The sequence below is a fragment of the Schistocerca serialis genome, chromosome 1, assembly GCF_023864345.2.
Source record: "Schistocerca serialis cubense isolate TAMUIC-IGC-003099 chromosome 1, iqSchSeri2.2, whole genome shotgun sequence".
NCBI classification, from domain to species: domain Eukaryota; kingdom Metazoa; phylum Arthropoda; class Insecta; order Orthoptera; family Acrididae; genus Schistocerca; species Schistocerca serialis.
Genome location: NC_064638.1, coordinates 80,481,051 through 80,495,500, shown reverse-complemented (window position 1 = coordinate 80,495,500; position 14,450 = coordinate 80,481,051). Strand labels below are relative to the sequence as shown.

The following is a 14,450-nucleotide window of genomic DNA, read 5'->3' as shown; positions in this document are numbered from 1 at the left end:
AGGCAGAAATTAGAACAAAATGATATCTTTTCGGCCCCAAAACCCTGACGCCAGGATTTTTGCCCGAAATTGTGATTCTGGAATCTTTCGCAGATGGAGAGTTGGTGTGACGCCACTGTGACGACTGTCTTTTTTTTCAGGCGTGTAATGAGCCACCTACGTGTCATCTACAGTCACAATAGAACTCTAGAAAACCCCCACGTTCCAGTTCAAGTCGCTCAAGAAACTCGCGGGCTTCACTGGTCCAATTTTGCCTCTGGTGCTCTGTCAGCTGTTTTGGGACCCATCTTGCGAACAGTTTCCGGTATTCTAGAGTTTCTGCGAGTGACTCGTATACGATAGTTCTGGAGAGTTGTCCAAACATCGCAGATATTTCATCCGCTGTCAATCAGCGGTCTTCACGATCAGTTGTGTCGATTTTTCGCGCCAACTCATCACTCAGAATGGGAGGTCTTCTACTCCTTTGATCGCCATGAACATTTGTTCTGCCTCCACTAAAATGCCTACACCACTTAAACGCACTCGTTAAAAGACTACTTAACGTACAATTCGTTCCGTTCGTAACACCTTCGCCGTAAATTATTTTGATTCCTGAAAACATTTCGGGAGGTGTTATTCCTTCCGCTACTAGGACGCGGATCGCAGCACATGGTTCGCACTGGTCATGGGATCTCCTCTGCCATTTGTGTTATGAGACACTACGTAGCTTAGCTCATTTAAAAAATGGTTCAAATGGCTCTAAGCACTATGGGACTTAACATCTGAGGTCATCAGTCCCCTAGAACTTAGAACTACTTAAATCTAACTAACCTAAGGACAACACACACATCCATGCCCGAGGCAGGATTCGAACCTGCGACCGCAGCAGCAGCGCGGTTCCGGACTGAAACGCCTAGAACCTCTCGGTCACAACGGCCGGCTAGCTCATTTATGTTCGAACTATTTTATCAAACGTGGATGAAAAGAGACGAGCCGAATGACTCATCGACTTACAACACGTCGGTAAGTACGATGACACAGTACCTTATTTTTCACATTCTGTCGGGGATCAGCTATATCAACGATTTTGGTGACAGTAAGTGGTGGCCTGATTGCTTGACCTGTATGTACTCCTGACTCGAATGCGCTAGACTGCTACCTGTAGGGTCACATGAAGTGCTTTATTTACGAGACCTCTGTGGATTCTCAGGAACACCTACTGGTGCAGGGTTATGGCTGTGGTGGACGCTGGATCAGAGATTGGTGATCATGTGTACCGGAATATAAAACGGAGATACCGTATTTGTGTTTACATTGGTGCTCGCCACATCGAGCACTGCTGGTAAGTGGACGCAGATAACAAGCAGCAGGAGTATGTTGTAGTATTTTTCTTATAGCAGGAAAGCAGTATGTTTCTGGACATGAGCTCCTGCACTAAATTTAACCGTCTTGGAACCCAATACATGTTATCTAAGTCTGTAAAGGGAATTTGGTTACGCACTGCATAAATCCTTTGAAATACATTGACAGAAAATAAGATCCCAATACCAAGAAACAATTAATGGAGTAACAAAATTTCGGTAACACATTTGTCTACGTAACATATTTAAGTTTTTAACTTTGCAAGTTCACAGATTAATATAAGCGCGACGAAAGCCATTGCAAAAGTTAATTGCTAATCCATCAATAAGCGGTGTAACCGCCAGAACATTGGATGCAAGCATGGAAAGCTGCATGTGTTGTTCGTGCAGGTGCCGAATGCCAATTTGTGGGATGCACTTGGTCAGTACAGAGACGGTTAATGCTGGTTGGGGATGGTACTGCAGGTGCTCAAATGACTCTGAGCACTATGGGACTTAACATCTGAGGTCATCAGTCCCCTAGAACTTAGAACTACTTAAACCTAACGAACCTAAGGACATCATACACATCCATGCCTGAGGCAGGATTCGAACCTGCGACCGTAGCAGTCGCGCGGTGCCGGACTGAAGCGCCTGGAACCGCTCGGCCACAGCGGCCGGCACTGGAAATGCCCTCCGATAACGTCCCATACGTGCTCGACTGGGTGATGGAGCAAGTCAAGGCAACATGTCGACGTTCTGTAGAGCATGTTCTGTTACAACAGGGGTATGTGGGCGAGAGTTAACCCCTTAGAAAACACACCCTGGAATACTGTTCAGCCGGCTGGAGTGGACGAGCGGTTAGAGGCGCTACAGTCTGGTTAAAGGCGCTACAGTCTGGAACCGCACGACCGCTACGGTCGCAGGTTCGAATCCTGCCGCGGGCATGGATGTGTGTGATGTCCTTAGGTTAGTTAGGTTTAAGTAGTTCTAAGTTCTAGGGGACTTATGACCACAGCAGTTGAGTCCCATAGTGCTCAGAGCCATTTGAACCCTTAGTGCTCAGAGCCATTTGAACCATTTGAGCCAATACTGATCATGAATGGCAGAAAAAACAAGTAGAATCTCCTGACCGACGAACAAATTTGCAGTCAGGGTACGTGGAATACCCACGAGAGTGCTCCTGCTGTCATACGAAATGGCACTGCAGACCATAACTCTTGGTGTAGGTCCAGTGTGTCTAGTACTCAGAAAGATTTGTTGCAGGCGCTCACCTGGCGTCGTTCTAAGCAACACAGGGTCATCGCTGACTCGGAGGCAGAACCAGCTTTTATCTGAAAACACAACAGACGTCCACCCTGCTCTCCGGTAGTTTGAGGTTAGTGGAATGCACATTACATGGCATCTGACTCGGACCTGTCCTCGAAGTAATCGATTTGTAACAGTTCGTTGTGTCACTGTGGTGTCAGCTGCTGCTAGAATCGCTGTTGCATAGCCGTACGCCGAACACGATGGTCTCCCTTCTCGGTAGTACCATCTGGAACCAGGTCTCTTTGCGACACTATCTTCCCATGACGGCCGCCGCCAGCACTACAGCGGCTATATTCCTACAAAGTCATTTCACAATATCACGGAACGAACATCCAGCTTCTCGTAGCCTTGTTACACGAACTTGTTCAAACTCAGTGAGGCGTTGACAATGGTGTCTTCGTCACCTTAAAGGTATTCTTCACTAACATCAACTCAGTTCGCCAAATCTCAAAGGTAACTGAAGCTCAGAACCATTAGAACTCGTTTTTAAAGCAACCTAATTTACCTCCTCATTCCGGCACTACTGACGACACACTGATGTGACTGGCCCGAAATTTGAACAGACGTCATCTTTCAGACGTACACTACTGGCCATTAAAATTGCTACACCACGAAGATGACGTGCTACAGACGCGAAACTTAACCGACAGGAAGAAGATGCTGTGATATGCAAATGATTAGCTTTTCAGAGCATTCACACAAGGTTGGCGCCGGTGGCGACACCTACAACGTGCTGACATGAGGAAAGTTTCCAGCCGATTTCTCATACACAAACAGCAGTTGACCGGCGTTGCCTGGTGAAACGTTGTTGTGATGCCTCGTGTAAGGAGGAGAAATGGTACCATCACGTTTCCGACTTTGATAAAGGTCGGATTGTAGCCTATCGCGATTGCGGTTTATCGTATCGCGACATTGATGCTCGCGTTGGTCGAGATCCAATGACTGTTAGCAGAATATGGAATCGGTGGGTTCAGGAGGGTAATACGGAACGCCGTGCTGGATCCCAACGGCCTCGTATCACTAGCAGTCGAGATGACAGGCATCTTATCCGCATGGCTGTAACGGATCGTGCAGCCACGTCTCGATCCCTGAGTCAACAGATGAGGACGTTTGCAAGATAACAACCATCTGCACGAACAGTTCTACGACGTTTCCAGCAGCATGGACTATCAGCTCGGAGACCATGGCTGCGGTTATCCTTGACGCTGCATCACAGACAGGAGCGCCTGCGATGGTCTACTCAACGACGAACCTGGATGCGCGAATGGCAAAACGTCATTTTTTCGGATGAATCCAGGTTCTGTTTACTGCATCATGATGGTCACATCCGTGTTTGGCGACATCGCGGTGAACGCAAATTGCAAGCGTGTATTCGTCGTCGCCATACTGGCGTATCACCCGGCGTGATGGTATGGGGTGCCATTGGTAACACGTCTCGGTCACCTCTTGTTCGCATTGCCGACACTTTGAACAGTGGACGTTACGTTTCAGATGTGTTACGACCCGTGGCTCTACCCTTCATTCGATCCCTGCAAAACCCTACATTTCGGCAGGATAATGCACGACCGTACGTTGCACGTCCTGTACGGGCCTTTCTGGATACAGAAAATGTTCAACTGCTGCCCAGGCCAGGACACTGTCTAGATCTCTCACCAATTGAAAACGTCTGGTCAATGGTGGCCGAGCAACTGGCTCGTCACAATACGCCAGTCATTACTCTTGATGAACTGTGGTATCGTGTTGAGGCTGCATGGGCAGCTGTACCTGTACACGCCATCGAAGCTCTGTTTGACTCAATGCCCAGGCGTATCAAGGCCGTTATTACAGCCAGAGGTGATTGTTCTGGGTACTGATTTCTCAGATCTATGCACCCAAATTGCACGGAAATGTAATCACATGTCAGTTCTAGTATAATATATTTGTCCAATGAATACCCGTTTATCATCTGCATTTCTTCTTGGTGTAGCAGTTTTAATGGCCAGTAGTGTAGAAACACGCCTGCCAACTTTCGTTTGGCTGGCATTACTCCTACTTGGTGATGGGATTTCTTTTTCCGTCAGTGTACAACTAGATTTGTGTACATTCCATAAGATTTTATGCTTGGGTCACTAAACATTCCAAAACTCACACAGTGAGTTGTATCAAATATGGCAATATTAGAACGTTGGTCCCTGATGGACAAATTGCTCCGGAAGCCCACGCGCTGGGGCGTGATTAATTTTTTGCCAAGTTTCTTATGCGAGGTTAGAGTTCATTTCATGAGCGCATAGCCGCAGTGTAGGCGTCGGTGAAGAGCGAGTGTCTGTGATGCAGGCTGCGCAAGCTGCTGGAGAGGGGCCACATCAGCCGCACGCGCAGCCTGTGGCACGCGCAGCCGCCCGCCTGCCTGCGAGAGTCGGAGTTCGCCACGGTGGAGCTGGTGACGCTCGCCCCCGCCTTCATGCTGCTGGCCGCCGCCGTGGTCCTCGCCACTCTGCTCCTCGTGTTGGAACTGCGCAATGCCGCCAGGTAGCTGCAGCCACAGCTGTGGTGGCGCCGGTGGCATTACTAGCGTGTGCCAGTTGCTCAGGTGCTCTCTACCCTGTTTCCATGGGGCTAAAATTTGGTCACACTCTAAGGAAATTGGAGAGTAGAAGGGTGGAGAAGGATTGGGGTGGACTAAAAATGGAATGGGGCGGAGTTATATGAAAGAAAGTAAAAAGGAGACTCAGAGAGGACTTTGTTGAACAACACTTCCAAAAGACCCATCATTTTGATTTGCAGCTCCTTGTATTGGCCGTGTTTGCAGTTAAAATTGTAGGATGTGAGGTTTGCCAGTTATGCAAAACACCGTTTTTCTCAGTACCCAAACATGTTTCGGCACCACTGTGCCATCATCAGTGGGTTTTTGTTTTTATTAATTCTGCAATGTGAACATTTTTGTTAAATGATTATAAAATTATGTGCATTTTTAGTTCAAACAACAGATCGTTTCTTTTTGTAAATACCTTTACATTTGGTGTGCATGAATTTTCTGGATCACATGTGTGTTAATTACTGCAGGTTGCTTGTCCTCTGCAACAAAACGATATTGATGAGAAAGTTTTTTGCTGGGAGTTAACCTATATTCTAGAATGTAATTTAGTTTTTCGCGATGTTTTCGCTCCTATATTCGTTTTTACTTACGTTTTCGTGTGGCAAGCACTTCCATTCTCCGCATCATGGCGGACCTCACATCCAACAACTTCCAAAAGACCTTCTCTCTGTCTGGTACGGAATGATTTTTTTTTCAGCTGCTAAATGGAATCACTCTCTTTCTGTACCAAGTTAGCCAACGCAACGAATGTGTAAAGAGTATAAAGTGCACTTGCTTTGACGTATCAATCCATCACTAGTGAATGACACGGGAGAGACAGGGATTTAGAAAGTGAACCTTGCTGGTTTTTCTACTTCTACACTGAACCGCCAAAGAAAACGGTATAGGCATGCGAAGTCAAATAAAGAGATATGCAAACAGGCGGAATACGCCGCTGCTGTCGGCAACGTCTGTATGAGACAACAAGTGTCTGACTCCGTTGTTAGATCGGTTACTGCTGCTACAATGGCAGGTTATCAATGTTTAAGGGAGTTTGAAAGTGGTAAAGTCGGCGCACGAGCGATGGGACACAGCATCTCTGAGATAGCGATGAAGTAGGGATTTTCCCGAACTAGCATTTCACAAGTGTACCGTGAATATCAGGAATCCGGTGAAACATCAAATCTACGACATCGCTGAGGCCGGAAAACGATCGTGCAAGAACGCGAACAACGACGACTGAAGAGAGACGTTCAACGTGACAGATTTCAGTGCTGGGCCATCGACAACTGTCAGTGTGCGAACCATTCAATGAAACATCATCCAGATGGGCTTTCGGAGCCGAAGGCCCACTCATATACCCTTGAAGACTGCACGACACAAAACTTTACGCCTCGCCTGGGCCCTTCATCGCCGACACTGGACTGTTGATGACAGGAAACATGTTGCCTGGCCGGACGACTGTCGTTTGAAATTGTATCGAGCGGATGGATGTGTGCGGGTATGGAGACAACCTTATGAATTCATGTACCCTGCATGTGAGCAGAGGACTGTTCAAGCTGGTGGAGGCTTTGTAATGGTGTGGGACGTGAGCAGTTGGAGTGATATGCGACTCCTGATGCGTCTAGATACGACTCTGACAGGTGACACTCTCGTAAGCATCCTGTCTGATCACCTGCATCCATTCATGTCCATTGTTCATTCCGACGGACTTCGGGAATTCCAGCAGGACAATGTTACACTCTACACGTCTGGAATTGCTGCAGAGTGCCTCTAGAAACGCTCTACTGAGGGTAAACACTTCCGCTGGTAACCAAACTCCGCATACATGAACATTATTTAACATATGTGGGTTGCTTTGCTACGAGCTGTTCTCCATCCCCTCGTACTCTTACGGATTCTTGGTGTCAATTGCCTCCAGCACTACTTCAGACATTAGACGAATCCATACCACGTCGTGTTGCGGCACTTCCGCATGCTCACGGGGGCCCTACTCCATATTAGGCAGGTGTACCAGTTTCTTTGGCTCTTCAGAGTAGCTTGCAATCTCTAATGAAGAATTATCACAAACATAAGTGATAGTTGCTAGACAACCATTTACTATTTAGTATATTTGCGTATTCAGTCCTTTTAAACAACAATATCAAAACAGTAACAGCTTCAACAGTTTCTGTTGAAATTAATAAACTGTAGTCTAACAACTTGTGACGTCACTACAATTTTTTAAAACATATACTTCAGATAAACTCTTGGAATTTAAGAATTTTAATGAAAATTGACAACATAAGTATCAAATATTAGGTTGATACATAAGTTTGTAGTGTTTCTATTTTGCACGTTGTTATTCTGATTGCTACGGGTTTATTTACCTACTGTCATTTTTTATTTCTAGTTCACGCAACATACCGTCATTTTGAGATTTGGAAGTAGTGAGTGGAGCTGTGGGCGCTAGAAAATGAACTGCCAAGCGGAGAAATCGGAACTTTCGCGAAATATTCTTCTGTTTGATTTCAATAGAAGGATGACGGCAGCCAGAAACATTTGTCCTTGTTTGGGGATAATGCCCTTGGACAGAGTGGTGCAGCTGTAGTCGTTGTAGGGTTACACTATCAAATTTCTTTGTCCAATATCTTTGTCAAAGAAATTTGATGGTGTAATAGGGAACTTTGTCAAATGTCGTCAAACATTTGATCAAATCTAATGCCTCGCTGTAGATTTGATCAAAGAAGTCACTTGTCTTCTGTTGACTGCAGTGTGACATGTTACCACGTTGAGCGCTAGCATTGCTGCAGCGTTCTGTCATCTGTAGTGTTTTTATAAACATTGCCAGTAAATACAATTGGTGCATACTTACAACTACAAAATTAATAGAGATGTATGAAGCTGATGAGGCGCTTTACAACGTCAGGCACCCTGAATACAAAAATAGATTAAGAAGATTGGAGACCGGACCTGTTGACCTTGTAAGTAGGCTGTTTAGGTTTTCTTATTGGTAACGCCACGTAGCTCTGTATGAAAATCACGGGCTGTGCTGTGTGCAGTATGTGGTTAGTTTGCATTGTTGTCTGCCATTGTAGCGTTGGGCAGCTGGATGTGAACAGTCCGTAGCGTAGCGCAGTTGGAGGTGAGCCGCCAGCAGTGGTGGATGTGGGGAAGTGAGATAGCGGATTTTTGAGAGCGGATGATCTGGACGTGTGTCCATCAGAAACAGTACATTTGTAAGAATGGATATCACGGACTGATATATATATATATATATATATATATATATATATATATATATATATATATATATATATATAATCACTTTTGAACACTATTAAGGTAAATACATTGTTTGTTCTCTATCAAAATCTTTCATTTGCTAACTATGCCTATCAGCAGTTAGTGCCTTCAGTAGTTTGAATCTTTTATTTAGCTGGCAGTAGTGGCGCTCGCTGTATTGCAGTAGTTCGAGTAACGAAGATTTTTGTGAGGTAAGTGATTTGTGAAACGTATAGGTTAATGTTAGTCAGGGCCATTCTCTTGTAGGGATTTTTGAAAGTCAGATTGCGTTGCGCTAAAAATATTGTGTGTCAGTTTAGTGTTGATCAGAATAGGCAAAGAGCGAAATGTCTGAGTACTTTCAGTTCTGCTCAGCTGTTTGAAAATCAAATAACGTAAGGGATTTATCAGCACAGTAATTCACTAATTTTTCTAAGGGGACGTTTCATCCTGACCTAACCTAACCTCACCTAGCCTATCGTAACCTATCTCTCTCCTGTAGCAAGGAATCGGAGTGTTACAGTGAGCCTGTTTTCTGCAGATATAGCAGTTCTTAAGTGAGTATTGTGCTTTGTCATATGAGGAAACTCTTCACTGAGCACATACAGAAATGTATGCTCATCCATTCTTAAGTAATTGATGTACGACTTGGCTTACGTAACAAGTTTTGTTGAATGCATTTATCGTGTCGTCGTAAAATCCACGGCTTCACCTAAGTACGTTTCCTTTTTTTTTTTGTCCCGCTTCTCTTCCACATGTGCACACAGTGCAATTGTGGTACATGCAACTGCTGCGGTTAATAACAAATTATTGTTGTCAGCCATCTTGAACTTTGACGAAAAATATGATGACAGTGTAATACCCCTTTTTAGCGCCACCTCAAAGATCTTTGTCAAATATATTTGACGAATATTTGATCACATCTTTGATCAAATCTTTGACAAAGAAATTTGATAGTGTAATACCACCCTAAGCGTAGCGAAGAAACTTTAGAAACGAACAAGCAACAGTAAAGTGCAACTATTACAAGAAGCAAAGTAAAGAGTGTCATGTAGTTCGAGGATCCTGCTACTAAAGCGGAAGCGAACTGCCGGTTGACTATGACTGAAGACTGTCGAAGACCGCAACGCAGACTGGGATGTGTAGCGGTTGCTGGCCATCCTAGATCGCTTCGGCAGAGGGCGCTCGTAATTGGAGCCATTGAAGACGTGGGCAGTGGGCGCGCATTACTGGATCCGCTGAGCCACCGCGCAACGCTTAATCAGCCTCTGTAGGAAACGTACATTTCCTTTGCTAAATGTGAGACGCCGGTGGGAGTGGTATTGATCTATGGTACCACAAGGTTATTCTTATATCATCCGTAAAAACACTGTCCATTCCATTGCTCTTACAACTCCTTTTCTGTCTCTGATAGAATTTCAATGTCATTGGCAAATCTCAAAAATTTTATTTCTTCTCCCGGAACTTAAAACCTTGTTCCAAATTTTTCTTTGGTTTCTTTTACTGCGTTCTCAACGTAAAGTTTGAATAAGACTGGGGATAAGTTGCAACCCTTTCTCGATCTTTTATCAACCACTGCGCCCCTTCCATGCCTCTCGACTCTTACAACTGCCATCTGGTTTCTGTACGAGTTGTAAATAGACTAGGTTGTAATTAGTTGAGATATTTTGTTGAAAAACGTTTCTTTACCAACGTTAACCAGCCGCTAGCCGCTCCCTTGCTTGTATAAACTTCTTCTCAAGGAGCTCCCTCTTTTCTACTTGACGCCTTTTATTTTTTTACTTTTTTACAGGAACATAAAGCAGTCATTTCTGCGAAGAGGACGCTCTGGCCACCGCACTGAGGGTCTGGTCGTGAACACGCCTCAGAGCCAGGAAGTCACCACCTCGCAGCGGGAGCCTCTTCCGGTGTCTGCTGCTGTCCCTAGGACGGGGCCTCCAGTCTTTGCTTACTACGATTAGAAACTTAAGCGAACATCAGTCTAGTTTCAGGCTTGCTAAGTGGGAGCAAAGTTTTAGAATTACTGCTCTAGATTGCACATTAGAGTCTCTCTACAGAACAGTTTAAATTAGTAGTTCTTTGTGGCCTAATTTTTGTTAGCAAGCTAAACTAACGGTGGATTTTATTAAAGGAATCCTCGCTACTGAGAATGTTACGCACCATTTGTCAAACGTGTGATATTTTTGCTGCACGTTTCGGGACTGACTTATCCCGTTGTCAAGTCCTTTGAGGTATACTGCAGGGCGATATAAATATTTTATATGGTTGTCAGTACGTGTAGTGATGCGATGTATTGGTTTGTTTCCGTGTTTTATAGCACTTGATAATGGGATAACGTAGGCCAGAAACATGTTGTGGTAAAAATATCGTACGTTTGACAACTGGTCCGCAACATTTTAAGTACCGATTTATGAGACAGTTGTGCGATGGCTTCACAACAGATACAGAAATTCTCACTGGAGAATCATGATATGTGTTAACTCAGGTTTAGATGAAGTTTGATGTTAGTACTTCTTTCTGACGTTAACGCATTCATCTGCACTGTTTACCTTTCTCATAAAATTTTCATTTCGACCATTAAGATTTTACGACTAACCGGCACCAAATAAAGTAAATATTCACTTAAGAAAAGATTTGTTAATACTTAAAATAAGCTATGTGTCGAAACACTTTTGAATGTACGCTAACTATTGTACTCTTGTGAAGTTCCTTTTTTTTCTGACACAGCTGCTTTTCATGACAATAATATCTGGTTTAGGCCCATATCTTCCATCTACAGACAGTACTATAAGAAAAGAGATAAAACCCTATATTAACATGTCTTAAACCAAGTAAACCTTTTTGGAAGTCCTATTCCTAAGTAAACTAAAATTAAAATGTGTGTGTGTGGTGAATAAACGTTCATTATATTCATCGTCAGACAAAACTTAATAACCAAATACAGTGAATTATATGCGTATAACCAAATGCGCCTTGCTTCCCCTAGTCTTTGCCCTTGATGTGAACGTCCTCTATACGAAAAACTGTTATGTACAAAAGCCATAGAGTAGTTAAGAGTTGCAATAAAAGTTGAAACAATTATTCGTTATACAGGGGAAACCAAAATTCGTGCACTCAGACGCCACAGCCCGATACTGACAGTACAAAAATATCTGTAACAACATTTCGTTCCGTGCATATTTTCGGTAGAAAATCGACGTCAAAGAAACGCAGGTATCTTCATTCAAGAAGCTGAAACCCTGCTGCTCAGTTACTGCAGCGAGCAGAAATTAGCGTTAGAATACTCGCGTTCAAGAGTTAGATTCTGTGTCTAGTTGTAATTTTTACTTCTTTTCAATACTGATTCATGTGGTATCTGGATTTTCAATCGTTACACAGCCATTACGGCAGGTCTTACACAAAACACTTGCAGTTACCTAATACGAACACGGGAATGGAAGCAGAACTGTTTTTTTTTATCATGCTATCTTTAAAGAAGAGTTTTGCATTTAAATGTTTAGTGTATTGTCCTCTGCGCACTACACGCCTCCAAGGTGTCCGGTCCATTGGCAGCAATGTATCTATTTTCTTCAGTTATACACCTTTCCCAAAAGTCTGAAAGAAGAACAAGTGCGAGTTGGAGTAGCGCTCCGAGGGTTCGGCACCAACTTAATTACGTATGTCGTCAATTCACCTGCAGTTTTTGATTAATGAGTTTGGAAGTATCAGAATATTTTGATTGCAAGCATTTAAAAGCTGCCGGCCGGGGTGGCCGAGCGGTTCTAGGCGCCACAGTCTGGAACCGCGCGACCGCTACGGTCGCAGGTTGGAATCCTGCCTCGGACATGGATGTGTGTGATGTCCTTAGGTTAGTTAGGTTTAAGTAGTTCTAAGTTCTAGGGGACTGATGACCTCAGATGTTAAGTCCAATAGTGCTCAGAGCCATTTAAAAGCTAAAATTTTTTGCTGTGGTAAGGGACCGTACACCATAGTATTTGACATAAATTTCAACTTGGTGCACGCATCCTTCCCAGAGAAAAACAGGGCTTAACAGACGGACAGACAGAGAGATGGACAACGGAGTGATTCTATGATGGTTTCCTTTTTACCGATTGAGATACGAAATCATAGAAGTATCGACTGCAGTCCTCTTCTTCTTAGTCTATCCCAGCTTTTTAGCTCTCCTGCAAATGTGAAAATCTCATCGCCCAAGCATATTGCTTCGCACTCCTTCACCAAGGACACTGAAGAGCTAAAGAAACTGTACAGGCATGCCTATTCAAATACAGAGATATATAAACAGTCAGAATACGGCACAGCGGTCGACAACGTCTAAATGTAACACAACAACTGTCTGGCGCAGTTGTTAATTTGGTTACTGCTGCTACAATAGCAGGTTATCAAGATTTAAGTGAGTTTTAACGTGGTGTTACAGTTGGCGCATGAGCGATGGGACCCAGCATCTCCGAGGTAGCAACGAAGTGGGGATTTTTCTGTACGAACATTTCACTAGTGTACCGTGAATATCAGCAATCCGGTGAAACATCAGACCTCCGTCATCGTTGCGACCGGAGAAAGATCGTGCAAGAACGGGACCAACGACGACTGAAGAGAATCGTTCAACGTGACAGAAGTGCAACCATTTCGCAGACTGCTGCCGATTTCGATTCTGGGCCATCAACAAGTGTCAGCGTGCGACCATTCAACGGAACATCATCAATATTCGGCTTGGGAGCTGAAGGCCCATTCGTGTACCCTTGCTGACTGCACGACACAAAGGTTTACGCCTCGCCTGGGCCCATCAACACCGACATTGGACTGTTGATGACTGGAAACATGTTGCCTGATCGGACGAGCTTCGTTCCAAATGGTATCGAGCAGATGGATGTGTACGGGTATGGATACAACCTCACGAGTCCATGGACCCTGCATATCATCAGTGGACTGTTCAAGCTGGTGGAGGTTTTGTAATGGTGTGGGGCGAGTTCAGTAGGAGTGGTATGGCACCCGTGATACGTCTAGATACGATTCCGACAAGTGACACGTACGTAAGCTTCCTATCTGATCACCTGTATCTGTTCATATCCGTTGTGCATTCCGACGGACTTGGGCAATTGCAGCGGGACAATGCGACACGTACACACCCAGGATTGCTGCAGAACGGCTTCAGGAACACTCTTCTGAATATAAACACTTCAGCTGCCCACTAAACTCCCCAGACACGAACATTATTTAGCATATCTGGGAGGCATCCCTTGCGGTCCAGAAGAGGTCTCCACCCTCTCGTACTCTTACGGCTTTATGGACAGCCGACAGGATCCATGGTGTCAGTTCCCTCCAGCACTATTTCAGGCATTAATCGAGATCGTGCCACGTCGTGTTGCGGCACTTCGGCGTGCTCGCGGGGGCCCTACACGATACGTATTTGAATCCATTATCCTACTGAACTCGCCCCACACCATTACATTAGAACAATCGACTACTACTAACTCTCATGCTTACCACATTCATATCCATTAATTTTCACTAGGGCATTACGTCACTGATAAGGGTAACAGCTCACTTCACAGGTAATTGACAAACTCTGTTACCATTTGAATTACTATCATCATATAAAGACTAATTATATCATTCATCTTTCAGTTAACTGGCGGCTCTTATTGAATGCCATGTATACGTTGAACATCTCCACAGTGAGAAGTTTTGAAGTTATTTCTACCCTTCAACAAATAATTAATTTTAACTGATTATTATTCTTCATGAATATTTCTGACATGTCTGACAAACAACTGTTATGTTCAAAGTTAAGAAAACTGTGGTTGTAAAGTACTGTTGAAGAAACAATGTACTGCACAGGATTACTGGACAGACCGAAATAAGTAAAAAGCGTATTAAAAAGAGTAAAGTGCTAGTAACAAACGGGAAACAGGAGCGATTTGGCTAGAATACATTTTTCTGACAACTGATAGCACTACCATTTGCGTTGTGGGGTGTTCGCATCATAGACCTTTAGCCCAGAATAT

General features: G+C 44.2%; 1 protein-coding gene across 1 annotated transcript in view; it reads left to right on the top strand.

Moving 5' to 3' along the window:
- LOC126477107 (ionotropic receptor 75a-like) overlaps window positions 1–10,409 on the top strand; it is a 134,483-nt gene extending 124,074 nt beyond the window's left edge. Inside the window, exons 7-8 of the mRNA XM_050103632.1 lie at window positions 4,944–5,138; window positions 10,241–10,409. Coding sequence (XP_049959589.1) covers window positions 4,944–5,138; window positions 10,241–10,409 — 364 coding nt within the window. The remainder of the gene's footprint in view (window positions 1–4,943; window positions 5,139–10,240) is intronic.
- Window positions 10,410–14,450: the final 4,041 nt, after the last annotated feature.